At 46.9% G+C, this 25,897-nt stretch overlaps 7 protein-coding genes across 7 annotated transcripts; 3 read left to right on the forward strand and 4 right to left on the reverse strand.

Moving 5' to 3' along the window:
- Positions 1-32: 32 nt before the first annotated feature.
- F4813DRAFT_361049 (PP2C-domain-containing protein) lies at positions 33-3,171 on the reverse strand. The gene is made up of 7 exons (XM_049243482.1): positions 2,562-3,171; positions 2,025-2,337; positions 1,895-1,968; positions 1,756-1,840; positions 1,486-1,692; positions 1,168-1,428; positions 33-1,107 (listed from the first exon to the last, which is right to left on the reverse strand). Exons 1-7 carry the CDS (start codon positions 2,595-2,597, stop codon positions 665-667), a joined length of 1,419 nt encoding a protein of 472 aa, XP_049099291.1. The 5' UTR covers positions 2,598-3,171; the 3' UTR covers positions 33-664.
- Positions 3,172-4,636: 1,465 nt separating this feature from the next.
- Positions 4,637-8,297, reverse strand: F4813DRAFT_85908 (uncharacterized protein). Its single transcript, XM_049248976.1, has one exon. The coding sequence runs from the start codon at positions 8,073-8,075 to the stop codon at positions 4,809-4,811; it is 3,267 nt and encodes a 1,088-aa protein (XP_049099292.1). The 5' UTR covers positions 8,076-8,297; the 3' UTR covers positions 4,637-4,808.
- Positions 8,298-9,417: 1,120 nt separating this feature from the next.
- On the forward strand, positions 9,418-11,057 carry F4813DRAFT_361057 (putative methyltransferase-domain-containing protein). Its single transcript, XM_049243483.1, has 3 exons — positions 9,418-10,049; positions 10,149-10,316; positions 10,444-11,057. Exons 1-3 carry the CDS (start codon positions 9,802-9,804, stop codon positions 10,730-10,732), a joined length of 705 nt encoding a protein of 234 aa, XP_049099293.1. The 5' UTR covers positions 9,418-9,801; the 3' UTR covers positions 10,733-11,057.
- Positions 11,058-13,836: 2,779 nt separating this feature from the next.
- Positions 13,837-14,691, forward strand: F4813DRAFT_389914 (uncharacterized protein; the record flags this gene model as incomplete). Its single annotated transcript, XM_049246930.1, has 1 exon — positions 13,837-14,691. One exon carries the CDS (start codon positions 13,837-13,839, stop codon positions 14,689-14,691), a length of 855 nt encoding a protein of 284 aa, XP_049099294.1.
- Positions 14,692-17,353: 2,662 nt separating this feature from the next.
- Positions 17,354-20,302, reverse strand: F4813DRAFT_361064 (uncharacterized protein). The gene is made up of 2 exons (XM_049243484.1): positions 19,726-20,302; positions 17,354-19,672 (listed from the first exon to the last, which is right to left on the reverse strand). The coding sequence occupies exons 1-2, from the start codon at positions 20,074-20,076 to the stop codon at positions 17,648-17,650; spliced, it is 2,376 nt and encodes a 791-aa protein (XP_049099295.1). The 5' UTR covers positions 20,077-20,302; the 3' UTR covers positions 17,354-17,647.
- Positions 20,303-20,348: 46 nt separating this feature from the next.
- On the reverse strand, positions 20,349-21,903 carry F4813DRAFT_85965 (NAD(P)-binding protein). The gene is made up of 3 exons (XM_049248977.1): positions 21,713-21,903; positions 21,138-21,554; positions 20,349-20,981 (listed from the first exon to the last, which is right to left on the reverse strand). The coding sequence occupies exons 2-3, from the start codon at positions 21,539-21,541 to the stop codon at positions 20,519-20,521; spliced, it is 867 nt and encodes a 288-aa protein (XP_049099296.1). The 5' UTR covers positions 21,542-21,554; positions 21,713-21,903; the 3' UTR covers positions 20,349-20,518.
- A 1,342-nt stretch (positions 21,904-23,245) lies between these two features.
- Positions 23,246-25,476, forward strand: F4813DRAFT_389917 (uncharacterized protein; the record flags this gene model as incomplete). The annotated part of the gene is made up of 3 exons (XM_049246931.1): positions 23,246-23,510; positions 24,652-25,124; positions 25,267-25,476. 3 exons carry the CDS (start codon positions 23,246-23,248, stop codon positions 25,474-25,476), a joined length of 948 nt encoding a protein of 315 aa, XP_049099297.1.
- Between the last annotated feature and the right edge of the window lie 421 nt (positions 25,477-25,897).

Consider the following 25,897-nt stretch of genomic DNA (forward strand, 5'->3'; position numbering starts at 1 on the left):
GGTAAGGTAGGTTACCTATAGAACGTACTCACCTCATATATCATATCTCCTATCTTACATGGCCCGGATGCGGCTACGCTAAGGAAAAGTAATTAGGTACCTAGGTAGTTACATCAAAGGAAAAAACAAAAAAGAGAATTTTACATTCGTAACAACACTACAACACAAGCAACTCGGTTTCTAGATGGCATTAATGCATTTTTATGAACGTGCTGATTCCGCACTCCTAAGAAAACATATAGACTCGATGATGCATATGAGCGTTCTCGCGGTTCTTATAGCATACGGAGCACACCTCAGCTGTAAAGAGGTTTCTGAATAGCCGCAATGCAGTTCGTCAAGAAAACTCCCAAGCCTTAATTGTGCTTGAAGTTGCCAAGACGTGGTAGCCCCAGTGGTCATATCGCGTGTCGTGTCTCTGGCCATGTAAATCCCCCCTTCTAAGGGAGGATATCCGCCCTAGCACTCATCCACTCCCCCCCCCTCCTTTCCTTCTGGTAATCCATCATGTGCCAAGTAAACAAAACTCTTCATTGCTCTGTCGTAACCATCCCTAATAATTCACGGGTGTGCGGGGTAAATCCTAACGATTAGCAGGCCGGCGGGATGAAAGGCTCAACGGCACAGTTCTAGCACTATCCTGCCTGACAAACTTATACCTTAATCAGTCTTTAGATGCGGCGGCGGCGGCTTCAGGTTTCGCCTCCTTGGGTTCCTCCTTGGGTTCCTCCTTCACGGCTTCCGCGACTTTTTCAGTTGCAGTCGAGGTATTGTTTGGGATTGAGTCGCTAAGCTTTGCCTGAGCGTTATCCTCTTGCTTCTTTGGCGTACGCGGGGGAGGCGAGGGCGCTCTGGGCGGTAGTCGACTTTCTGACTCGCCGGACGAGCTCTTAGACACTTGACTTGCCAGGTCCTTATCTTCTTCCGAGTTGTCAAACATCTCGGTATCGTCCGAGTCGGTGAGAACTTCAGTACCATCGCCTAGAAAAATGATGCGGCCCTTGTACCCACCGATCCCAAATGTTTTGGACTTGTTTTCCATGTCAACATCATAACCACTGTCACTATCGTCGAAATTGTGATGCACACCAGGTCCCCGGAATTCAGCTGAGTCTCAATGTCAGTTCTATGAATTATGTCGAGACCCCGGGCTCTAAGAAGGCATACCGTATTCGGGAGGGGCACAAGGACCGTCGCCTTTGGCCACACGGCTGGCAACCTCTTCGTACCATTCCTCCTTACTTCTGCCTCTTAAGAAGCCCACAATGATCATTGTCATGTTGTCACACCCAACTCCTCCAGTCTCCGAATTAGATGCCAGACAGTTGTCCATCATGTTCTCGCAAATCTTATCCAACTCCTGCTTCGCGGCGATGCCCCTTCGAACAAACTCAACGACCGCTTGTGAAGACTGGCAATCCCAGATACCTAATTTGCTAGTTAGCCTTATCGGTTCAGACATCCCAAGCTGGATAAAACACATACCATCACATGCAATGACCAAAAACTCATCATCGTCACTAATCTCGTGCGCAACTACGTCTGGGAACGCTGTCACTATCTGCTGCTCAGGTGCAAGTTCGGCACTCTTCTTGAACTCGAAATCTCCGATGGCTCGAGATAGGGCAAGATTGCCGTTGACACGACCAAAGTCGACAAAGCCACCCGCGGCAGTAATTCGCGCCTTTTCGCCTACGAAACCAGGGCGCATTAGCGAATTTGTATAACATGACAATGTTGGGCAATTTTACTGACCTTCGTTCTGTGGCTTGTGATCGAAGGATAACGGCTTAGCTCTTCCCTTAACACCCAAGACACTTCTCGAATCACCAGCGTTTGCCTAGTAGTACGAGTTAGCTATGAGCACCGACCAATAGGGTATCGCAATACGAACAATATATATCTTCTCGCCGGTAATCAAGCCACAGCACGCGGTACAACCAGATACCTCTTCCTCGTACTGAGGGTCTAAGCATGCGTTAGACTTTGGACATTTCATAATCGTTGATAAGTAGAATCCATACCGCTCAGTATCGCTCGGTCAGTCGCAAGGAATGTATCCTTCAAAGACTGTTCGTAATTTCCGGCCTTAAATGTGTCTTGCTTCTTAAGGATATCATATATGTTCTTGCCTGCAAATTGGGCAACCTTGTCTCCGCCGTGTCCGTCGAAGACGCCAAAGAAAGATAATCGCGAAGGGTGAACCTTCTTTTCCTCGTCGGCTTTGGGTGTCAAGAGGTCAAGGATGGTGCAGTGAGCATCCTCCATGCTAATACGCCATCCCTGCATAGCAGATACGCCGTACAGTAGTCGGTCATCTTCTCCTTTGTCAGAAGCCTATTAAAAAATTCCCCCAGTTAGTATAAGGTTATTCAAGTATTAGGCGCTAAATAACTCTCTATGTGAGAGTATCGAGGCCGGATTGTTGCGATATTGTTTGATAAGGCCGGGGAGGCGCGGAGTCACGGAGGGGTGGGCTGGTCGTGGGGGGGGATAAAAGTGCAAGACGGCGCAATTGGAAGCCCCAAGCAGCAAGCAGGGAAATATCATAATCATCATACCTTGTCGACGACAGGCTCGGAAAGGGTTTGACCCATGGCGAAAAGAATTTATTATACCACAGCGCGTAGGATTAGTATGGTCGAATGGTGATATACTGAAGGAGGGGCAATATCGTAGGTTGCTTTGTTGATCGTCAAAATTTTCAATCGCCTCGAGACGGAAAATGGGTATGTAGACGAATACGGTAGGAGCCGCGGGTAGTGTCTTGGGAGGGATAGTGTAGGTAGGTAATGTGGGAAAAAATGGCACAAAGGCGTTGCGCGAAAGAATTGTGATCAGATGGTGCCGAAGAGTAGAGACACTTACGGTAGGCAGGATTAGGTAGGTTAGGTAGAGAAGAGTAGACAAGCCAAGGCGGGGTTTTGCGTTTCTCGCAGAAAAAATCCGACTTTGGACTGTGAGCAGCTGGCAGCTTTTGATGACTTATCAAAAGCCCTCTTGGCTATTTTAGGCAGTCTTATTAAGAAAATACCTTTCTACATAGGTATATGGACATAACTAAGACCTGGAAATACCTACTTTAGTTATACCTAGCACAAGTATAGATACTTATAATATATAGTCACATACATAGGTACCTATCGCTCAAACGACTACCTAAGGTTTGTACCTGTGCATTAAAAAGAACTAGAAAGCTACTATGATGTCGTAAGAATATAACATGCGTCACGACATCATTTTCGGCGTTAGTATAATATATTAAAAAAAGATCACATTTACGAATGGGGATAAGAACAATTCCAAAGAAACCTGGGAATCTTGAAAGAACAGACTGCCCATGACACCCGATTCCCTCCGTCTGCCCAACATAAATCCCTATGCACATGCAGACATTATATATGTATACCTATGCTTTAGGTAACTGTGCATACAAATTCTTTCACAATTCACAATCTGTCCCGGGTATTTGTCGGATATTTAAACCCAGCCCTGTTGGAACTCCTCTCCGTAAGGTGTCCGAGTTAATGACGCGGAGTTACACACCAACAGAAACGATAGGGTTCTTTAGGTACATGTAGGTGTCGCGTGTGCTCTTACAAGATACAGAACTAAAACAATTGGTCGGTGTTTCACTGCAGACTGGAGGGAAAGTGCAATAGCTTAGGTTCTTTAGTCAGCATGCCAAACCTGGGGCAACAGGGCCAGCAAGTAGAAACGTAAAGTATAGGTACAAAATAAGTGGGTATACATAAAGACACAAGCAATATGTACCTATGTATAACAAATGCGCCCGGAGTGAGCCGTGAGGTGCTTGCATCTTTTACATATCTTTTACATAGGTACCTACATAATGTACCTAACCTAGGTACCTAACACACAATAAAAGCGTGTCTCCCATGTATCAAACTTGCTTTACCCAAAGCATCACATGCTCTCAATCCGAATACCAATATAGGCATCTACTACCCTTCAAAACATCCCCCGTGGTTATAATTGGTTGCCTGGAGCGACATGTAATGCATTCCACAAAGAGTTAAAACTACCTAAACCATGCAGGGGATAACGCTACTACCTCGCCCTCGAGACATGAACAAAGGAGCTATGTAACTTAGGTACATGAGCTCCTCCATTGTCTTATTTTGGCCACTAATCAATACATCTGATTGCTAGTTCTACACTTAGCATACCACCTCAAAGAGAGCTTTAAATAATCGGGTACCAAGGACTAATAATTATCGAAACCCCTCTCAAGCGTCTTACTCATATGATATATATCAATATTCCTAGGAAATAATCACTATAAGCTATATTGTGGATTGCAACCCTTGACCGTGACCCCCAACCCCAGCCTCGGACTGATCCCGGAATTCCACCTTACGCAGGACGAAGGCAGAAGGTGAGATATCGACCAACTTGCATAAGGCGAATGCCACAGTGCTGTCAGCTCCAGCCGCCAGGGCATTGTCCTAGGTCAGGGATTCTCACCTTGGGCTGTCAGAAGGATTAATTATATCTTATTTGTCCCAGCGGACAAACTGCTTCCCACGTATAGCAATTGCATTAAGCACCTAGCTTAAACAAGATCATCACTCCATCAGAGGTAGCCTTACATTAGGTACAATACATACGTACGTACGTAGTAGAACCATGATTGTCTAGGTTAGGTACCTACGTTAGGATCTACTAATACGATAATCTCACAATTACAATATTCAACAAGTACTCGTTAAATATTAAATGGTGCATTAATATCATCAATATCCTAGGTATCAACCGACCCTCCTCTTCTACATATCACACACAGATCAAATGTAAACCGCAAAGCTCCCGTCACTATCAACGCCATCGTCCCATCCGTCAATAGTCGTTGGTGGACGTATGTCCTCCCAAGCATCGTCATCGTCATCGTCATCGTCCTCGTCTGCCCAGACACTACGCAGACTCTTGGCACTTTTCATGCTCCTTGTCGGCTTGCAGGTTTTAGAAGCCATATTTTCAATGTCGGAGCCCGGTCCGGCTCCACCCGCTGATACATAATACGCTTGATTGGGTCGGTCTGCCAGTGGTATTCTACCGGCTCGTATGGGAGGCTGTGGTAAAGGCCGCGTCGGTGGCGGTGCACACCTGCTTGATAGCGATGGGGTCCGCGACGTTAAGGCTATAGGTGTTCCTTGTCTGCGGGTGTGGCTGAAGTGTGAATACTCGTCTCGGGATGAGTAGGTTAGGTCAGATCTTGTGCTCGTAGATGGCGTATTACGAACAGTCGTCTCAGACGCTTGTGATGGCCGCCGCCTTAACGAAACTTTGCGTTTTTCTTCTCCCCTAGATTTCCCCAATGCCATCGTGGGCGGTAGTCGAGGTAATTCGCTCGGAAAATTAATGGGTGAGGTTCTTGCTATGCCGACCATATTGATAGTTACGTTTTGCCGTGGCCATTGTCCGGGGGACAAAAGATTCCGATTTATATTATAAGTCATCCAATTGCCTTCTTGATCTATATCGGTCGGTGATTCCTGGCGTGAGGCAGCACTTTCTGGCTCGGTTATGAGGTCCTTGTATGCGATACCCAAGGAATTTCTTGCGAGCTGGTCCCACGAACTATCGCCATCGTGGGGATTTGTGCCGTTGTTTATAGTTGGTAGCAGTTCTGGCCTTGGATGTATAACTGTCGCCGGTGATTGGCTCCCTAACCCCAAATTTCCTATCGATTTTGTGGTCGACCGGCCGTCGAATAACGACGATGGTGCCTCCGCTCTTCTACTTATTTGTCGTACCTCGCCCGGTCTACTAGGTATGTGTATTATAGTTGGTCTTGCGACCACATTCGTACTCGTCGTAGCTTCTTCTTCCGCTACTCCGGAGACCCCAGATGTCAAAATACTCGTGCGAGTAGTTTGGCCTGTAGAGTCACTCAGGATACTATTCCGTTTCTGGTTATTAGCAAGTTGGCTCCCACTCTCTCTTTTCCACAGGTTAGATATCCTCTTCCCGACGCTACGGAGATCTAAGCTCGAATCCTGTTGTTGTTGTCCTGACCTTGGCCGTACGACGTAGCCCACTGCTGGCGGAACCGCATCGTTTGGACTGGTGTTTTGCCTAGCACCCGTCATGTAGGCGATCTCTGGCGTGTTCTGTATACTAGATGGCGCCGCATTCCTAGGGGCCGGAAGGCTACGATATACATCATCCCGAGGTCCCCTTGAAATAATATACGACTGTGCTTCCGCAATATACGCATCAGCTTCTCCAAGGCTAGTGTCCGAAAGCAGGCTAACTTCATCCGTCCCTCCTCCTCCTCCCTGCGGAGCTGGTTGGTTATCGCGTCCCGCAGACCAAGAACTACTCGCTTCCAGAATGACGCTGTGCTCGGGTGACTTTGCCCTGGAATACATCGCCATCATAGCATGGGGGATCATGTTTCCAGTCAAACTAGGACTCGATGCAGTCTGCGAACGCCGATTTGAGGCACCGGCGGACACGCGGTGCCTCTGCGCAGCTGTGCTCTCGGAATCACACGGTGGTGCTATATCTACTATTCTAACGACCGGACCTTTGCGGTTGTCGGGGTGATGGGTCATGAAACTTCCCGGTATGGGTGCGGACACCTCCCTGATCCCTATTCTTCTCGGCTGTTGACGCCGTCGTCGGATATAGAAAAGGAGAAGTATGATGCCGGCAAATATGAGGAATATAGGTATTATAAGCAACCAGAGCAAATTCTTGTTCGAATCATCCTTGTCTGAATCTGTCGGCTCGGCACTTGGTTCCGGTGAAGCAGTAGGAGACGAATAGGCGAGATGTATATTCATAGTCTTTGTCTCTGTCTCGTTCGTGTATTTTGAAGTTGCGCTGAAGGCGACCTGTGGCGTTGTCCGAGATTTTACTGAAATGTGCTTGGGGACAGACCCCGAGAGGAGCATCGAGGAAGAGTTGAACTCAGCCCATGACGCCCCTGGCTCATCCTGTACTGTGACCTGAATATCTTCCGGATTGGATAAGTACTTCTTCAAGTCGAATGAAAAATCATCGCCTGCCTTGATGTTAAGGTCAGGGAGGTCTGAGATGAACAAGCCAAAATGAATCGAGATAGTCAGGTTCAAAGTGTCAGAGTATTTGTCAGTGACAGCTATAGTTATATTGGACGATTCAGCAATTAAATCAGGGACGCCATCCAACTCCCAGGTTTTGTTGTCGAAAGACAACCAAGGGGGCAAGTCGAACGCAGTGACCGTTACTATATCATCCCGCCTCAGAGGCTTCTTATCGAGCTTCAGCACATTTAGCAGGTCTTTGTATTCGAAGTGCTTTTTGTGCGTCGCATTGAGCTTAACCGCCGGCGGTTCGGCTGTTAGTTCGTGGCTCCCCACCGCTATTGAGAAGGACACCGAGACTGACGCAAACCCCACGACATCGGAAGCGACTAGTTGGAAGGTAAATATCTGCGGAGGTTGGATGAGAGATTCAAACGGGGGTGTCTTGCCGGAGAAGGAGAGTTTTCCGGCATCGAAAGTAATCCATGAGGGTAGAGGTGCGTTGTCGCCGGATACCGCATAGTAGTTGAGCCCACCATTTCCGCTATCAGTGCTAAATGTGTGCTCGTCGAAGCTAAAGGAGAAGGGCTTTGAGGGGTGAAAGTGTAGTGTAGAGGGAGCTATATATGTCCCAAATTTGGGAAGTTGTTTCGAAATGGGCACGTTGATGACAGGCGGTCGGTTCCTAGACACCACCAAAGTCGACCTTGTCGTCGTAGATCCCGTCTCATCCTCGGCAATCAACTCGATCGGGATCCCAACAACCTCTCCCGACGGAATATCATCGTCGCTAGGTGTCCCGAAAAGCCGCCGCGAGGAGCTATCGATCGAGAGCCATTTCGGCGCGTTACCGAGCCGGTACGTGATATCGGATTTAGAGAAGAACGTTAGAGGAGAAAAAGTGAAATCAAATGATTCTGAGATGCGAGCTACGGGTGGTAGTTGTGAGTTGATTGGGAAGTAGTCGACAGGGGCGGCACCAGCCAGCATCGCCGCCGCTGCTACGCCGAGCGCGAAAACCTCTTTACACTTCGCCACCATCGTGATATATAACAGCTACCGAAGCTGCTCGCATAAGAGTGAACTATCACGTCGAAGAAGCTGTGATATGCTTGCGATATGTAGGTTAGATCAGATCAGATACTGTAGTCGTCGTTCGTATGACTAGACATCATGCTTTGGTTGAACAGGACAAAGACAGGAGAAGCTGCGAGAGCATCGATGTTGGCCTACAGCCAACACTATACCAGGAGGCCATTCTTCAACGATGACGCCGATGCTCCCTTACACCTCGCCTCATCCCGCCCTGCCCTGCCCTGGCCCGGAAGGCGACTGCCATCGCAGAGGCTGTGAAGCGCGCGAGACTCGATAATGACGGAAGGGGGGGTTGGAGGGGTCTCATCACGCAAGTAATCCGTACGATCTATTAGATTTTCTGGCGCGTCCGGCCAGGCTATCGCGTAAGGCTGGTGGAATTTTGATGTCTCAGCCACGCGCCGGACTACGATCGTCTAAGGCTGGTGGGCGATCGCATTCCCGCGGGGGCGGGAACCCGGTGGTTGGAAGGGAGCGCCGCTGAAATTTGAAGCAGTTTAATTTTACATATGTAGAAGCGAGGTTCTCTGGTGAAGAATATGGCATGGCTAGGCAATATTCCTCTTTGTATGTAAGATATCCGTACTGGAAAGAGAAGAGAGCGGTGGCGCGCGACAGAGACTATTTTTCACGATGGACACATGTTCGGCCCCGTGAAGTTGAAGTTTTACCAAGGCCCCTGTCTTCAAGCCCTCGTAAGTCTTGGGAATATCACTATTGAATAGAAGGGTGGGCGAGAAAGGGAATAATGGTGGTTAGCCTAGTATTACATACAACTTCATCACTTTAGCAGTATAGACTCCCGGTTTTTATTTTTCGACGAGAGGGAGACGAGGAGAACCTTTCCTCCCATTAAAATAACCCAGTCACATATGAAACGAGAAGCGAGAATACCTACATGTGTCTTTTTCGACGCCGTTTTAGTTTAGCAAAGAGAAGCGTTCGATAGAATGTATGAATGTGGACATGATGTCTTAACAACACGCAATGAGATAATCGACTCTAAAGCCCTGCGTGGTTAAGGCTTTGTATAATATCAGCTATTAGATGGAATTGGACGGATCTATAAGGATCAAATACCTTGGATGAAACGTTATTGACTCCTCGAATCTTCAACTTGGTTGTCTCCAGTGAGCTAGGGATGAATAGGCGGTATAAGAGTGAGACATCTGCCAACCCTGGCCATTCAACGACACTTTCAGCCACATGTTGAATTACAGAGGCCTTGGGTACACCAACTCGATTTATTCAAGTAGCTCTGATCCTAAACCTTATACGCCTTTGATACCCAAAGTAGTACAAAGCATAGGTAGGTAGGTAGGTAGGTATGTAGGTAGGTCCCTCTCACATGCATGTACCTAATTGCTAAGATATAGAAACTGCTTTACACCTTAATCCGGCTTATTGTGATGCGAGATACCAGCCCGATTCACTTACAGGGGTACTAGAAGGCTGAATTCGTGATAGTGGCATAACCAGGCGGTGCCTGACGTTCTAGATCCCGATAGATTCACCGGAAAGCAGCATACAAACCGGGGCATCCCCTATCCGGTTTTTTTTTGTTGGGTCCGAACCCATAATTCGTTATCTAGATCACACTTCCGTCAGCCTAAACTTAATAGTCGTAATGACTTCTCGGACAGAGAAACGGTGACAACGACAGTTCCCCAAAATGTCGCCGCCTCAACGCTCGCCTTCTCCCGAGTTCTCGCCCCTGGCTATTGGCGAGGACCTCTCGCCGCTCCCGGCGTACAAGGCTGCCGGCACCACCGTGACCGACTTTGCGGGACTCCTCGCCGAGCCCTTGCGGCTGCACGAAGACCTGGCCTCCGGCTGCGGTGGACAGACTTGGCCCGCGGGCATGGTGCTCGCCAAACACATGCTCCGGTACCACCGGGACGACATGCGGGACTCGCGGATGTGAGTGCGGGATTTAATTCAACGTCTCTTTATATTCATCGCTGCTTTTAGTGATGCGGACTTTGGGGCCGGTTCCTAACAGACGCTCTCGGCATCTAGATTAGAACTCGGAGCCGGAGGTGGATTGGTGGGCTTGGCGGTTGCTAAGGGGTGCGCGGTTGGGAACCCGCTCTACATCACGGATCAGTTGGAGATGCACTCCTTGATGGAGCACAACATCAGCTTGAACGGGCTCGAGGGCCAAGCTAAAGCTGCCATTCTAAACTGGTCAGTCTGTCCCCGATATCTCCTCCTTCCGGTCTGCTCCGCGTTTCCCCACGGGGCTTATGCACCATAAAGGCGCATACGTGCATCTATACTCTATACTAACATACATGTCACTTCGATATTGCAGGGGTGAGCCTCTCCCACAGGATATCGCCGTCTTTAAGCCAGACGTGATCCTCGCGGCTGACTGCGTCTACTTCGAACCTGCCTTCCCGCTGCTCCTAGCCACGTTGTCAGATCTTCTGAAATTGTGTCCCTCAGCCACCATTTACTTCTGCTTCAAGAAGAGGAGACGTGCCGACATGCAGTTCCTCAAGAAAGCGCAGAAGCTATTCAGGGTAACCGAAGTCCCGGATGAGGATCGTCCCGTCTTTAGCAGAGAGGGGCTCTTCCTCTACACTTTCCAGGCTGCGTAAGGGAGATGTGCTCTCGGATCCGATTGCCCTTCTCATCATCAATGAGTTCGGGTATTTTCGGCATATCCCAGTTTTACATCTAGATTTTTCTGCAAGTGGCTGACCGTCAGCATAAATCAAGTCTTGTTTGCTGCCGTGGAAGATAGTGTTACGTCTATCACGCCAGTTCTTAGGCTGAGTCAAGACGGGAACTGGCAGACGTGTAACCCTTTTAATAGAGACGTCAATGTTAGAGTGAAAAGCGTATCAACCAATTACTATCACCCGAGCTCTAACTTACTCCAAATTCATAGATTATCACTGGAACACTTATACAAGTCTGGCATTATGTAATTCCTATGCATAAGCCCGTGGTTCTATAATCTAATGATTCAAGTTAATGGTCTGCATTGCTCGTGACTAGTATTGCGTAGCCCAGCGGAGAAAAGAGAAACGCTCCACACGGCTCCCATTTTATGTATTAACTTATCGTAATTCTTGCTTATAATCCGCGTCTAGACTGAAGAGAATTTTCAAAGAAGCCTATCCATAGGCTCGGGACTTACCGATGGAGAAGCTCGGCGATGGTGTAACTTGACGACTGCCACTATTATTCTATAATGTTTAGAAAATTATCGAACTTTTTAGCGTCTGAATATTAGACCAATTCTTATTGGGTCGGTTGAAGTTGCTAACGCAGGGGAATCGGAAGGACTTACGACTACTAGCTTTCTTACGTCGATAGTGCGCTTACACTGACGGTGGCGAGTGCATTAGCGGCACAACTTGGTGGCCACGATATCTGGTACCTAAGGTAGGTAGGTAGTTTTAATACTCTTAAGATGGTCACATATTATTCGCAACAGATATGAAATTCGGGTCGATCTTGGTATTCCCGGGATGCTATGCAAAGGTCGTGATCCTCGATCGATTATCCACTCTCCAATGAGTATCAAAGGTGACGTGTAAAGAAACAAGCCACGCTACATCTAGATAGACGAGATGGTACAGAAAAACAGGACCAACGGCTTATACTGTGGTGTCTAGACAATTCTTTACCTTGCCTAGGTAGGTAGCTTATGTAGGAATGGAAAGGGATGAGCAGGCAGAGAAGGCGTAACGAAAAAGAAAGACTAACCTAGCTACCTACCTAATAGCCAATAGTAAACAGCGATGGCACCGAGAAGCCAATAGAGACGGTAGTCTGAACGGCTTACCCCAACCATCTGTAGGATATGTAAGATACACTCGAGGTTGGTACCGAAACTTAAACTTTGTATCATTTTGACGTTCTTGTTAATAATAAGCGAGGTTAGGGAAACGAAGTCTATCCATTCTATATCGAAAACAATGAAGCCAGTGACAATTCGCCTGCAACAACGCGCATAGAACTCGAGTCGTAAACAAGTAGTTCCCTCGGCTCCAAGGGAATGGTTTGTTCTGCATCACAAAGACTACCCATGTGAAAGAAGCCTAGATCCCTTACCCCTTACAAGCTTGCCGTACTGTAGTCTCGAGCATATACTCGATAACTCTTGATTCTATACTCACAAAGCCACGGGATAGATAGCTTGCATGGTGGATGCAAGCGGCCGAAAACCACGACCAGCAGCCGCAGAAAGGGGGGTCAATGCCGACATTCGGGCATCCGCAGCGTGGAGAAATTCGACGATTAGAAGCGGTGAAACCGACACACACATCCATGCGGAGACCCGAGCAATAAGAACTTTTTACAAAGACTGAACATGTGGAATGAACAAAGGCCGGACGCCGTGGCATTGTCCACTAGCATGCACACCTCCATTAAGCATCAAGTAGCAGTGGACTAGAACCGCATCTCGATTCTCCACGTGCTAATTAGCATCGGACTGAGCTTCATGGCGGGAACGGGTGTACACTGTAGTACCTAGGTAGGTATGTACTAGCCGGTAGGTACGAAAACGGTTCCTACAATAATAGAGGCATCGGCCCACTTGTCCGACGACTAACTCGTGAAAAAGTCGGTAGCTAATGGATTAATGGATACCTCGGGCGGCGAAGGCCGGAGAGGAAGGAGGGGAAGAGGCTGTCTACATAGAAGCCTATCGTGTGGAGCATAGAGAGACGCCCGGCGTGAAGAGCTTTTCAGCCCTCTTAAGCACGCCAACGTAGACGTGGTCCGACATGGTGACATAGGTATTATGTATGACACTTGCAGGTTTGTACTATGTACAAGTAAGGATCAATAAATTCGATTGGCACAAAAGTTGGCTGCAACTGCTGGTAGTGGAAAGGCAACTAACTGGGCGATCGTCCTAAGGCCCCTAGTCTGGGACTAAAATGAGTGATTAACACTAAAACTCGCCTTTTTCAGGGGTACGCAGTCATCCCATTGGCTAGTTCCTCGATGGCATAAGCTAACGTCAGCGGTACCTTGCATGAATGGTGAGGTATCAGTCAGGTACGTCCCGGTAAAACAGCCCTAGCTGACCCGTGCTGATAGCCACGCAGCCACGTTGAACCCGCCTAGATCCGGAGTTGCTGATTGGATAGATTATTCCAAAGGGGAGAAAGAGCCATCTGGGAAAACCCCAGCTGCGGGTTGTTTCAATGTGGCCTGGCCAATCATAATCAATTGACTTTAGTTGATGAATTCCTTAGGTACTGCTAGTGTACATCAGGCAGGAACCCTGTTCGGATTTTCGCTTTTGTTCCCTGTTGTTTTCTGCTCCCCCCTTGTCTTTCGCCGTGGCCTCCACGAGAGGTTTTTCTTCTCCCCTGCTAGATAAATAACTCCCCTTACATTCCTTCAGCTCGACAACTTCTGCTCTCTCTTTCTCCAGCTTCTCCACGAAATTAGATATCGTTCATTCTTTTCTAGGAGCAGTGCTCACTGTATACATTCCTTCCCGGCACAGCTGCTTCGTGACACTCATTCTCGAAGGAAGAGATTCAGAACCAGCCAGTACTACCCAATCATTACTACCTACCAAATTCACAACAATACAAGGATAAGAGGTTCTTTGTCGAGCAAACTTGACAAAACTTTTAAAGATATATCCTTCCGGCTGGATCCCCTGATTTACATCGCACAACCTCGATTCTATCTTTCTGAGCACATATCACAGTAGCCAATATCGTCCAATATGAAGTCTACAACTATCGCCGCTGCCATTCTGGCCTCAGTTGCAGTTGCACAGCCTCATGGCCACAACCGTCACCACCATGACAAGCGAGAGCTCGTTACTGAGTGGGAGACCGTTTGGGAGACTGCCACCGTCATAATTGATGACGACTCAACTCAGACAATTCCTCCCTCGCCTCGGGAGACAAGCTCAGACACTCCCATCCAGTTCTTTGAGACGCCTTCCACTATCTCCAGCAGTGCTGTCGAGACCCTCAAGGTCGAGACTCCCAAGGTTGAACCCTCGACACCCACCACTATTATCAGCCTTGCCAGCATTCCCCAGGCTACCTACCAGGCACCGTCTCCTCCAGCCCCTACAAGCACGTATGAGGCAGCTCCTTCTCAGCAGACTACGGAAACGCCCGCTGCACCCCCAACTAGTACGTACGTCGCTGCGCCTCCGGCAACTTCAAGTAGCTCCGGTGGTAGCTCCGGGGGCAGCACAGGCAGTGACGGAATTCCATATGGCGAGAAGTTTGACGGCGAAATTACGTATTACAATGCTGCTCTAGGCGCCTGTGGCTACGAAGATGAGGGCAAGGATAACTCTGAAAACATTGTCGCTATCCCTAAACAGTTCTGGGACAACATCAGCACGGCGACCAGCTACGGTATCAACCAGCCGGCGCACCCGCTCTGTGACAAAACCATCACAATCACTACCTCCGACGGCAAGACAACCAAGGCTAAGATTCGTGACCGTTGCGGCGGCTGTACTGGCATGGCCATTGATGTCACCCCCCACACCTTCCTCGACCTGTTCGACTCCCTGGACGGCGGTCGTCTCGAGTGCAGCTGGACTATTGACGAGTAAATATGAAACACTCGTTTGCGCATTTCCCGGCCCTTGTTTGACGCGCCCGGGAAGATACTAGGTATCGGCCAAATCTGCTTTTCTGTTTGGGTTCCTCGCGCGGCGAAGAGCACAAGGATAGGTTCCTTGACGACGAACGGGCACTAAAAGGCCTTGATGATATTCTTTTCTAAAAAATTACAGCGTCATTTTCGACGCCGTTGACAACTATACCAAGGGGAAAAGACTTTGGGCGCTTGTTACGGCACAACCAGGATCGGTTGGCAGGTGTCAACAATACCTCGAGGAGTTATACCCATTTTGGTACATTCTTTTAAAGTCCTGATCCATCTCAAGGACGGAAGCTTGGGGTCGGATATAGGCTTTGGTTCTTCTGTACATATTTACAGATTTGGGTAGAAATGATCTGATATGATCAGGAATGGAAAAGGATTTACCAATCTAAATTTTAGTTCTACGCCCCCTTCCAGTGTGAAGCACCTTTGAATTCATGCCGTGACAAGTACTCGTAAATGTTGCGGATGCCCCCATTTTGCGATTCAAACTTGGGCTTATGATCGGTAAGGCCTCCACGATGGTGCGTACGATAGTACCGGGTCGCTGGGTCGTGCCAAGTATTTACTCAGTGGGGAGACATTGTATCTCGTATATGTATTGTATAATTATAGGTATACCCACCTACCTGTCCACCTGAGATATATCTCGTACCCACCTTATAGGTATTGTATACAAACCTACCTAGGTTAAGTACTCAGCAGCGCTGCCTTTTGTTCGTCTATTAATCATGGTGATATAATATACCTCCATCACCAAGTGTTCATCCTGGTAAGAGTTCAGGTTTATGTACATTAAATCCTTGCTTAGCCTGAGCACTGCCATATGTACTCAGATCCCATCATTATCAAATTTCGTGTTCGTGGCGCAGCACTCGGAGATTATTTACCTATCAGGCATATTATGCATACGAACTGGTGCTTTGACCCTTATTGACTGGCCTTGAATAGCCTATTTACCTAAATACTTGCTAACTTCTAGGTTAGTATTATTACATATGCTTTGAATTATATTAGATAATGTGATCTGTAGGTGAGTTAGTAAATAAATGTTTATATCCGAGCCTTAAAGATAGTTAAAACAAGTGTCTTTTCAATTAAGCAACCTTTAATAGATCAAGACTAAATATATTTAAGTGGACAGGGTATGGGTAGAGTACTAATGTGATGGGAATATGTAACTACCACCCTTGGGTATATTATAGAACACACCGCAAATTATTCTCTAGCTAGGCTAGAGGGAAGTAACATATTGGTGAAGATGATATCTATTGAATACTTGTCAGTGTCTCAAACCCTTTTCTTTTTTTTCTTTCTGTTTTTCGAAAAGAAAAAAAAAGGGGGGGAGGGGGGGGAGAAAGGTGTGGGAGACACTATCATTGCATCAACCTTGTACGTTTTTCCAGTAAACTATCACTTGGTTAGGACTTCGTATCATGATTTAGAAATATAACAAAAAAATGTCATAAAAATATAATTGCAGCAGAAATTCTGGTCCAGCTGCCTTTTCAAGACGAAGATTTTAGTAGTGAGCAAGGACGTGTATTTATTGTGTTGTAATAATGGGGGAATTTACCCCTTTGTGCACAATTAGAGAAGGTTGAGGAAGTGACCTGGAAAGTCTCATAGCTGTGGTAATAAATAGCAATTCTCGAGGTCACAACTTGGCTAATTAAATGAGTACATAACGGGTGTTGTTTACATCTTATTTTTCAAGACACGTTCCCTTACGTACTGGTGAAGGCTGTTGATAAAATAAGTACATTAGTATCTAGAAGCAACGCGGCACAAAACTACATAGTACAAAATAGAAAAGTATTATTTGACAGTTGAAAAGGGGAAAAGGGGAAAAGAAAAAGAGAAAATTATAATGGCCTAAAAACAAATAAATAAAAACTAGAAAACCCACGAGGTTGAACTGCACAAAACACCGCGGCTGGGGATGGACAGGCCACCACGATAAACTAGAGATTAAAACTACAGCTTTCCAACAAGTAAAAAAAAACACCGAAACAGATAGAAAAAAACTAGGCATCAATGTAGACCCGTAGGTAGTAGGTACAGCACCTGAAAAAAAAATGGGAAAAAAGAAGAAAAAAATAAGGATGCCAGATAGGATATTTGAGCAACATCTCGAACCATGCCGTCTGCATCAACTTAGGAAGTTGAGTATTAGATGTCATATTTGTGGTTTTGGATCCGTCGCTGTAGCCCCGTAAGCTTACCACTACACCAAATGGTCTTGTGGCTGGCACCCCCCGTGAATGTTGAAAGTGCGTTTGCTACCGCCCCTTATGTATCGCAGCAACGTAGCTCGGGTTAGGCGGCTGCTGCATGCACAGGTAGATAGGTAATCAGCTGCCCTTACAGCTGTGCGTGCCCCTACTGCCCTGCTGCCCGCATGTGTTTAGGCCTCTTTCACCTGTGATGTTCACTACGCGCCTAAAACTAACCACCTGGGCATCAGGTGTCCAGTTTGATTTCAACTGTTATCCTGCAGCCTAGGAGACGACTACCTACAGGTAATAAACCTCCATGGCAGCAAGCTTAACACAAGAAATCGGTACATAACATGGTACTTAGCAACAACTTAACCGTCATGAGATCAGTGGTAGACAATAGTAATTGAATATCTTTTTTAGATATTCCCATATCATCTAGGTTAGCTATCTATATATGACCAAAGCTGAGCATACTCTTATCAGTACCTACGTATATTCATATCTCCATCAATTTCTATACGCCGGGCAGATGAACATGTTAACCAAAGGAGACGCCCCTGAAAATTCTCTGTAGCAACTTGCTGGGTATCCTCGGGGACTCTAGTGCTTCTGTCCCATCTATAGCTATAGCCATCCTGCCAGTACCTAATCCAAGATCAAACGCCATAAAACTAGAATATTTCATCGACCTAGGCTTAGTAGCCCCTCAATATATCTCTTCGTGTCGACACCAATGCCTTGGGCGAGTCGACTAGCTCCATCCGCCCAACCACCTCCTTCCGCATACGAGCTGCTTAACCCCCTAAGCCTCGTATGCTCGCCCGCTCGACGGATGAGGAATATCTCTTTGCTGACCTTGCCCCTTGATCGGATGCTCCTGGGCTGACCTTGAGAGTCAACACTCTCCGTTGATTCGCTGTGCTGTAGGCTGGGGATCTGGCTCGTATCCGAAGAGTCTGGCGGTTGTACCGGAGTCTGGGTACCGTCTTTCTCAATTATGCGCGTCCAGACAATCCACCAACCACGGCTTGTCTTACAAGTGCGTTCTAATTCAGACGGATCTGTTGACGTTGTGATATATGTGTTGAGTATTTGATTATGTGTGTTTACCGCTTCTACCCGAGACCAAACTGGTTGCGTGTTTTGTACCATCTGAATTGGCGTGGGTATGCTGGGGATGGTGGAATGGATCGTCATGGCTTCTGGATCCCATATGAGGTCAAAGATATGAGAACCTACTGGACCAATGTCCGGTCTACCTGGGCGATAGGCCGTCGACGTCGCCAAGGGTTTCCGAAGCGGTGCAAGCTGATAGTGTAATGACCTATACAGTTCGCCCCAGGCTAATGAGTCCGTCCTATTCCGGAATAGGAATGTATAAATGAATGGCTTATTTGCGTACACCACTATGCGAACCTTTTGTGATTTGTTAAGATCTTGATTATCAAAAAGAGAAGTCGCTTCTTGAGACCCTCGGCAGAGCTCTGCTGTTGTCGATCGCTCACGGTCTTGGTTTCCAAAATCCCGCGTTATCTCAGCTTCGGGACGATTTGCATTTTCTAGCTCCACGGTAAGGGTTCGAAGCAAGATCCTAGAGTTATACTCAACGTCTTCGGACCGGCTATCAGATTGCTCTATATTCTCGTCATTTTCGATATTACCAGCTTCCTCGATATTGCCGAGAAGTCCTATGAGATAACGGCCCGAATTCACGCTGAGAGCACTAAGCTTTTTATCCCTAGACATTTCTTCGGGTGTCATTCTTTCATGCTCTGTGTTCTCCCCTCCACTAGAGCCGCCTAGTGTCCAGTGAGTACCATAACCCATCTTAAGATAGTTCATAAATCGGTTAACCCCACCCCCGTCGCCTGTTTCTTCGATGATTTGGGGCGTTGTTGTTTCTGGTTCTTTTGTATCCATAGGTTTCTTTTGCGCGTTTTGGGGGGTTGGACTGGTTGCGTTATTTGGCTCTGAAGCAATTGTAGGGTTTCCAGTGGTATTTTTAGTACTTGTCGTGGTTGATTTCTTCGATTTCTTGGCTTGACGTGTTGAAGACGGGCTGTCTCTAACTCCATATGCGTCTTCACCCCACATGTAGAGGTCTTCCATCCAGTAGGCGACATCGCGCACTGATTTCCTCGATAGAGCCCCTATGCCTAGGAAAATAGCACCATCTTCCGCGCCTGGCTCTTCTCCGGTGCCAAGCCATTTCGAAGCCGATTGTTCATCCCCTTGAGAATCTTCGTCTATACCAGACTCCGAAGGACCGAACTTGGACACGACTAGATCAATCAGGCCTTCGGTTCTACCGACAAACCCCTCAAGGACCTCTCTTTCACCGCTTCCACGTTCCTCCTCTCCGACGCCGACGCCAAGTTCGCCGCAAGCAGCGATCTTAATCCCACCAAACATGCTGGCAGTGGGATTACCGTGTAACATGACATCCCAAGTAGACAGAAACAGATCCCAGTATCGACCCAATATGCTAACGAATTTAGACCGTCTCAATCGAACGAACAAGGCGCTTAGAGATGCTGCATGGTGCAGCAAGAAGATGGAATGGGCGCGGAGGAGATCTTGCATTAGTAGAATAGCTGGCTTGACTTCCCGAGACGAATATTCGACATTTTCGGACGGATCGTCTATCTGATTTGAAGAGGGAGCCCCGAGCCTCGGTGGTAGGGGTAACTTGGTCAAATCAATAGACTATAGTGAATATATCAGCTTCTAGCTCCGAGTAAAGGGGTGTATTCTCCTACAGCTAATATCCACCAACCTGGCTCCAGCTCATGCAACACGACGCGACTCTTCTCCGTTTCTATCGTATCGACTGGCTGGCCATCGGCAAACCCGCGGCTGAATTCGACCATACCCTGTGCCAATCCAATCTGCCTCAACCGCTCGTTTCGCTCATCTTGGGAGATGCTGTCGGTAGGTTTACCACGCGAGCGGTGCCGTCGTTTCTTAAACTGGGTATTCACAGATGCATAGTAGACTATCTGGTCGTCCATAGTCTCGTCGGTAGTGCCTAGGGAGGGATTGAAGATTGCTAGGAAGCCCAGCTGGGCTGGTACGACGGTCGCAAGAGGGGGAGAAATAGGGGTCGCCATTGCGAAGTTGGTAGCGTCATGTCATAACATCAGAAGATAAATGATGTCTGTCGAGGTGCAGTACCACGAAGACGGCCATATCAGATCAACATTGCACGGATAGGAAATAAAGAGCGGGTCAAAGAACCCAATTGAAGGTTCATGTGTTAAAGTTGAGGTTAGATCTCGGAACATGGAACGAGCCATGTGGATACACTTTAGCTTAGCGTGCCATTAATAGAGTTCCGCTACACATGTGGGGTCATACCCGAAAAGATATTTGTCTTTATCCCCTTTAATTCGCCCCATTTAATGCATATATTATATTACCTTTTTGTCTAGGTACATAGGTACTAGGTTACCTCATTGACGTAATGGCATCAGGTCTCAACAACAACTTACTAACACCATCACACTTTCGCATTGCTACCCCCGACGAAGCATCCCCCTCATACCTTTAACCTCATACCTTTAATTTCAGCGGAGAATCACTCAGCCGCGCAACATCCGCCCACTCTCTAACCTCATCAACAGTGCCCAGCGCGCTCTTCACAATCGCCTCATTGGCATCGCTTCCCAGTGGGACAAACGGCGGCAACGGTCGACCAGCCGCAACACCACTTGACGTGACCAGATCGTATATAATACTAGCCCCCCTAACAGCGTCGCCGAGCTGATTTCCGTGAAAACCTACAAAGTCGGCGTTAGCCTTAGCTACGAGATCCGCGTAGTCGGCAATGCGCGCGGCGCTGTCATTGGTCCCCGCGAGATTGCCTGATGGGCTTAGTAGCGCCGTCCGGAAGTACCCTGGCTCGATTAGACAGTGCTGAATCCCGAACGGTCGGATCTCATCGCCGAGGCCGAGGGTTAGACGTCGGAGAGCGGCTTTGGATGCGTTGTAGAGGTTGCAGCTTGCCATTGAGAACCTGTGACGATATAAGTTTAGGTAGTTAGGTAAATATTGTATTTGGGTATTGGAGTTAAAGGCATGTTTCTGAATAGAGATGCATAACGAACTCGCTCGACCAGTAGATACTAACTATTAAGACGGAAAAGGGGGACAAGAGAGGAGTATAACATACCAAGCGGCCATGGAGCCAATAGTTATAAGAGTGCCGGAACGCTTCTCACGTAAGTGTGGAAGAATAGCACGGCAGACGTTGATAGGGCCGAACACGTTGGCTTGGAACTGTCGAACTGTCTCTTCGGGCGTTGCCTCCTCGACCGTGCCAGCTTGTACGTAGCCGGCGTTATTAACAACAACGTCGATAGTGCCATAAATCTTTAGGATCTCCTTGATGTCGGCTTGGATTTGTGGTAGCGGCACGTTATGATCTAGACGGACGACGGTGATGCCCGGCAGAGCAGCTACCTTGCTAGGGTTGCGAGTAGCAGCGAGGACGCGGTCACCGCGAGCTGCGGCAGTCTTTACCAATTCTAAACCGAAGCCAAATGAGGCGCCAATGATGAGCCAAACACGAGACATTATTTATTTGACTCTGTGAAATTTTGTTATTTTTCAAAGAATGTTGGCCAGTTTTGTAAGTAACGGAATAGGGGTACAGTATAAAATAAGTAAAGCGATGCAAAGCAGTACAAACTCAATATTCCAAAAAAAATGCCAACTCTTCTTATATTCTCGCTCTCTCTCACTCACTTGTTCTTAATATCGCCCCTGATCTAATCGCCGATGCCATCGTTAATGTTAGTCCCGATGGTGTGTTACCACAATAGTTCCTAATGATCTAGCTTCTAGCTAAGCTAATCACCTATCGCCAACAAGGACGCAATACGTTCGTACTAAGCTATGTAGTCATGGCTGGATCTCACGGAACTTGTAAAGCTTTTCCATTCTTAGCAGCCTAGAACAATGCGCGTTGTGTCATATAGCTATCACTAAGGGATATGCATGTTGGTGGCGTTGATATATGTCTGAGTAAGAAGCTAGATCGTCTGAATATGACAACATGCTTCCACCTATACCCTTGATACTAAATCTTGATATTAAGTATTACCACTTCGTATATCTTTGTTTTATTTCCGGTCGCCACTAAGAAGGTAAAACATTTGATATATCACATTTACTTATGCGGACGTGATAGGTTAAGATGGCTTAAGTACCTAATTTTGTAAAGCTATGAGCATATAAATACGCTGGTAGTGGCATAATTTGATTTCGCCACCACTACCACCAGGGGATATGCTTCAACTGGAAGAGCACACCCTCTTCCCCTACTTGAATATTACGACGGTAAGCCTCGCTATTTAGGTTGGGCAGTGTCCTTGGAATACCGGTGATAACATGGGACCAATTGATATACCAACTGTCAGAGATACCCCTCATTTGATGTCACACGTAGAGTGAATGTTAGAAGCAGCAGCTTTGCTGCTATATGGTAGCCATGTAGTAGTATAAATCTATTAACGCTTGACCTTCTATCCTCTTACGAAGGCGCTGCGCCCCCCTTATATCTCTATCCTACGTAGATCTATACCTAATTCATACTAGCTTCGCTTATCTCCTGGTACGATGGACGACTATATAAACCAGAGTATATTAGTATATTAGTATAACGTCCTGAGATGATGCTCCTATGTCCGAAACCTCCACTACTCTCAACGCAATAGAAGTTTACCTCGATAAATTTGATGAGAATCAAGAATGGTATGTTTGTCAGTTCCAAACCTATTCCCGACCAATCTGTATGCATCCAGGCAAGCGACTTAGAGCGATCCGCAGTATTAACCAACGTAGAAGAGGTTGAGACTACCCCTATGTTTCTCGATTGTTTTCTAGCCCGCTTTCCGGTCTATCTTCTTTTCAAAATATGAAATATGAATCGGTTAGGGTTATTCTTGCTATTTCTTGTCAACTTGCGTTGACTCGGTAGTATGTGTTGTTTAATTCTAAGAGATCCTTGTTATAGAATGGGCGTACATAGTATACCTTGGCTTTTGTTTGGGTATCTATATTGATAGTCCTATTGGATGTATCTACCACATATCATGGTGGGAAAATGTGGATGAAACATGCATGCATGGTGAAGATATAAGAATAATTCTCTGTAGCGAATCGCCGATGGTTATGTGCCCCAAGCAATGCGTCAACCCTAAAATACATTTCCACCTGTTTCTCCTCTTTCAGTCTTCGGTGCGATAACCCTCGTATTTATTCTCTTGGAAGCCTGTGATGTCGGAAGGTCAGTTCCAGCCTGAACTTCCTGGAATTGATACTAACCCGGTGAAAGGTAATTTCCTTGGTGCTCATGCCATGAATTCTGGTAATCTGATCACCAACAAAGCATCACCTGTTCAAGGCGAGCAGAGCCAAAAACCAGATGTGCCGTTGGGCTCAAATGAACATATCCGAGAAGAGGTTTGTGCCGAGAATTCAAAGTCCTATCAATCTCTGGCCAAGATGACGAAGACTCGTCAAAGAAACAGCCAAATCTCGAGTAAGAAAACATCATGAAAACGGGAACCTAAAGTATTAGTCTAGGTTAACAGTTGATAGTATCGTTCACGTTACTGGAGCATGTGGGAGAGTCAATGCACTCCATTTGGAAAGTATTGTCCGTGACCATAAAAAGCGACGGAGGGTAATGCTATCCTCATACGATGTTTCTCGCCTGCTTCTTGGTAATCTCAGTCGAGAATCTATCTATAAGTATGCGCTATACCTGCTTGATTGTTTGAATACTATTGAGCAGAAGGACAAGGTAGTTGGTAGTACCAAATCCAGCCGCGGAAGAAAATCATGCTTACAGGTCATTTGTAGTGTAGAAAGTCGACTCGGAAACAGGCTATAGTGTTTATAGCCTATGATCTCGGGGTTTTGGTTGTCAAAACAGTACGTTATCCCGTCTCTACTCTCAAGGAATACTGTTAATCATTGTTACCTACATTAAGGCTATCTTGATCGTCGCAGAAACCGAATATAAATGGCGTGGCATCTTCATGAACTCAGCGATAGCACGTTCCCTTCCTAGATTTGGTTCGAGGCTTAAACTACGAAAAAAAATCCCCCAAAAACCAAGTTAATCAAACAGAAAGCGAATATTCACCTCGTATTTAGACCCGAGCGCGTTCCAGTGCCTTGCTGTTCATAACCACAAAACGCCGAGATAGAGAGGCTTCTCCTGGATGCCGGCGCCAGCGTTGATGATACTATACATGGTTGTGGCAAAGGTATTACTCACATTGTCGTGACCTCTACCGGGCACATTATTTATACCTTGTTCGCGTACTGTGCAAGACGACACGGGGGCCACGGCGTTGATCATTGCCATTAGAAACAAATTGCCACCCAAGTTCATTGACTTGTACCTTTCCCAGCCTAACACTAACCCCAATCTCTACTCTACGGCGTCAGGTAGCGCACTACACACAGCTTGCTATATGCTTGATGATGAAACAGTCGGCAAGCTGATTGACCATGGTTCTGATGTCAACCAGGAGCTTCCTATACGAAGATCCACGCCCCTCGTAGCTGTTTGTCGTCCAAATGAGACAATACGCCAAGAGCGGTCGGTTTATATAGATCATATCATACACGGACTAGTCCAGCGAGGGGGCCAACGTTAACGCGACCATCAGGATCCCCGGCGCCCCGTTTCAAAACGCGTTCTCCGTGGCCGCATTTTATTCCTAGTCGAAGACAATTTATACCCTTAGAGCTGATCCTATCGCGCTTGGAACCGCATGAGCAATTCAAATACGTAAACGCCCCGGACGTGGATGGCTGGACGCCTATATGCTGGGCGATGAGGCCTATCATGGACCCGACAACTCGGGATAAATCAGGAAGTGAGCCTATGGATTACGAAACAACGGTGCGATGCCTTCTTAAATACGGGGCAAGGCGAGATATCCAATGCAAGATGGGCAAGGGACAGAATGCCGAAACTTTCACGTTACTTGAGCTAGCCCGCTTACACAGCGTTAGCTCTGATATCATTCCACTCATCATCAGAAACAGAAACGGGGCTGGGGAGTATACCAGCATTGAAAAGGACCCAGATAAGAAAACTTACCTCTGCCAGCTTGATTTTTGTGCTATATGCTACTCTGTAAGTCATGATTCCAAATAACTACACCATGAATCCCGAAAACCAAGATCAAGCTCACTGGATATCAAACTTGGTCTTCAGTGCCCCCTATAGCTTTTTTTATCGGATATCTTCCTTGACTGATACGTAAACACTGATTTAGCAAATCTATGGAAAAATATACGTATGCTATATCTGCAACTCTTTCCGCGTTTGTAAGAAGTGCTGTGGTCGGATCGACGAGTACTATGAGAAGGACGATATCGAGACGCACGGTCATCTGCCCCCATTTCAAGAATTTAACAAACCATCACCACCACCACCAGCGGCCTCGGAAAATGTAGAGATGTGTCACACGGACAAACACTGCTAAGAGAGTGTTGGCCGAAATACGAGATGGCCAAGCGCCTGTCAGCCGGTTAGGATAACTAATATCAGGAACATTGGATGAGACCTATCACGAGGTCATGCAGGAGTATGTAAAGTCCTTGTTACAAGATGGGTGATGAATAAGGCTCTGGATAAGACGTCTAGAACAAAGGAGACTATCAGATTGAACTATTCACCAGTATCATACATAAAGTAAATATCAGGATAACTAGATAAATTGAACTATTAACACCTGCCCTTCTATCTTCTTTCGAAAGCGCTGTGTGCCTCTTATAATACCTCGGTACCCAATCCTAGTAGATCTACCCCTAGATCTACCCCTAGATCTACCCCTAACCCACTTATTCCCCGACAGCTTATTGCTAAAGGACTCATCTTTTTCGTTAAAGAAAACTGAATGATCA

The sequence above is a fragment of the Daldinia decipiens genome (assembly GCF_022478715.1).
Source record: "Daldinia decipiens strain CBS 113046 unplaced genomic scaffold F4813scaffold_18, whole genome shotgun sequence".
Taxonomy (NCBI): domain Eukaryota; kingdom Fungi; phylum Ascomycota; class Sordariomycetes; order Xylariales; family Hypoxylaceae; genus Daldinia; species Daldinia decipiens.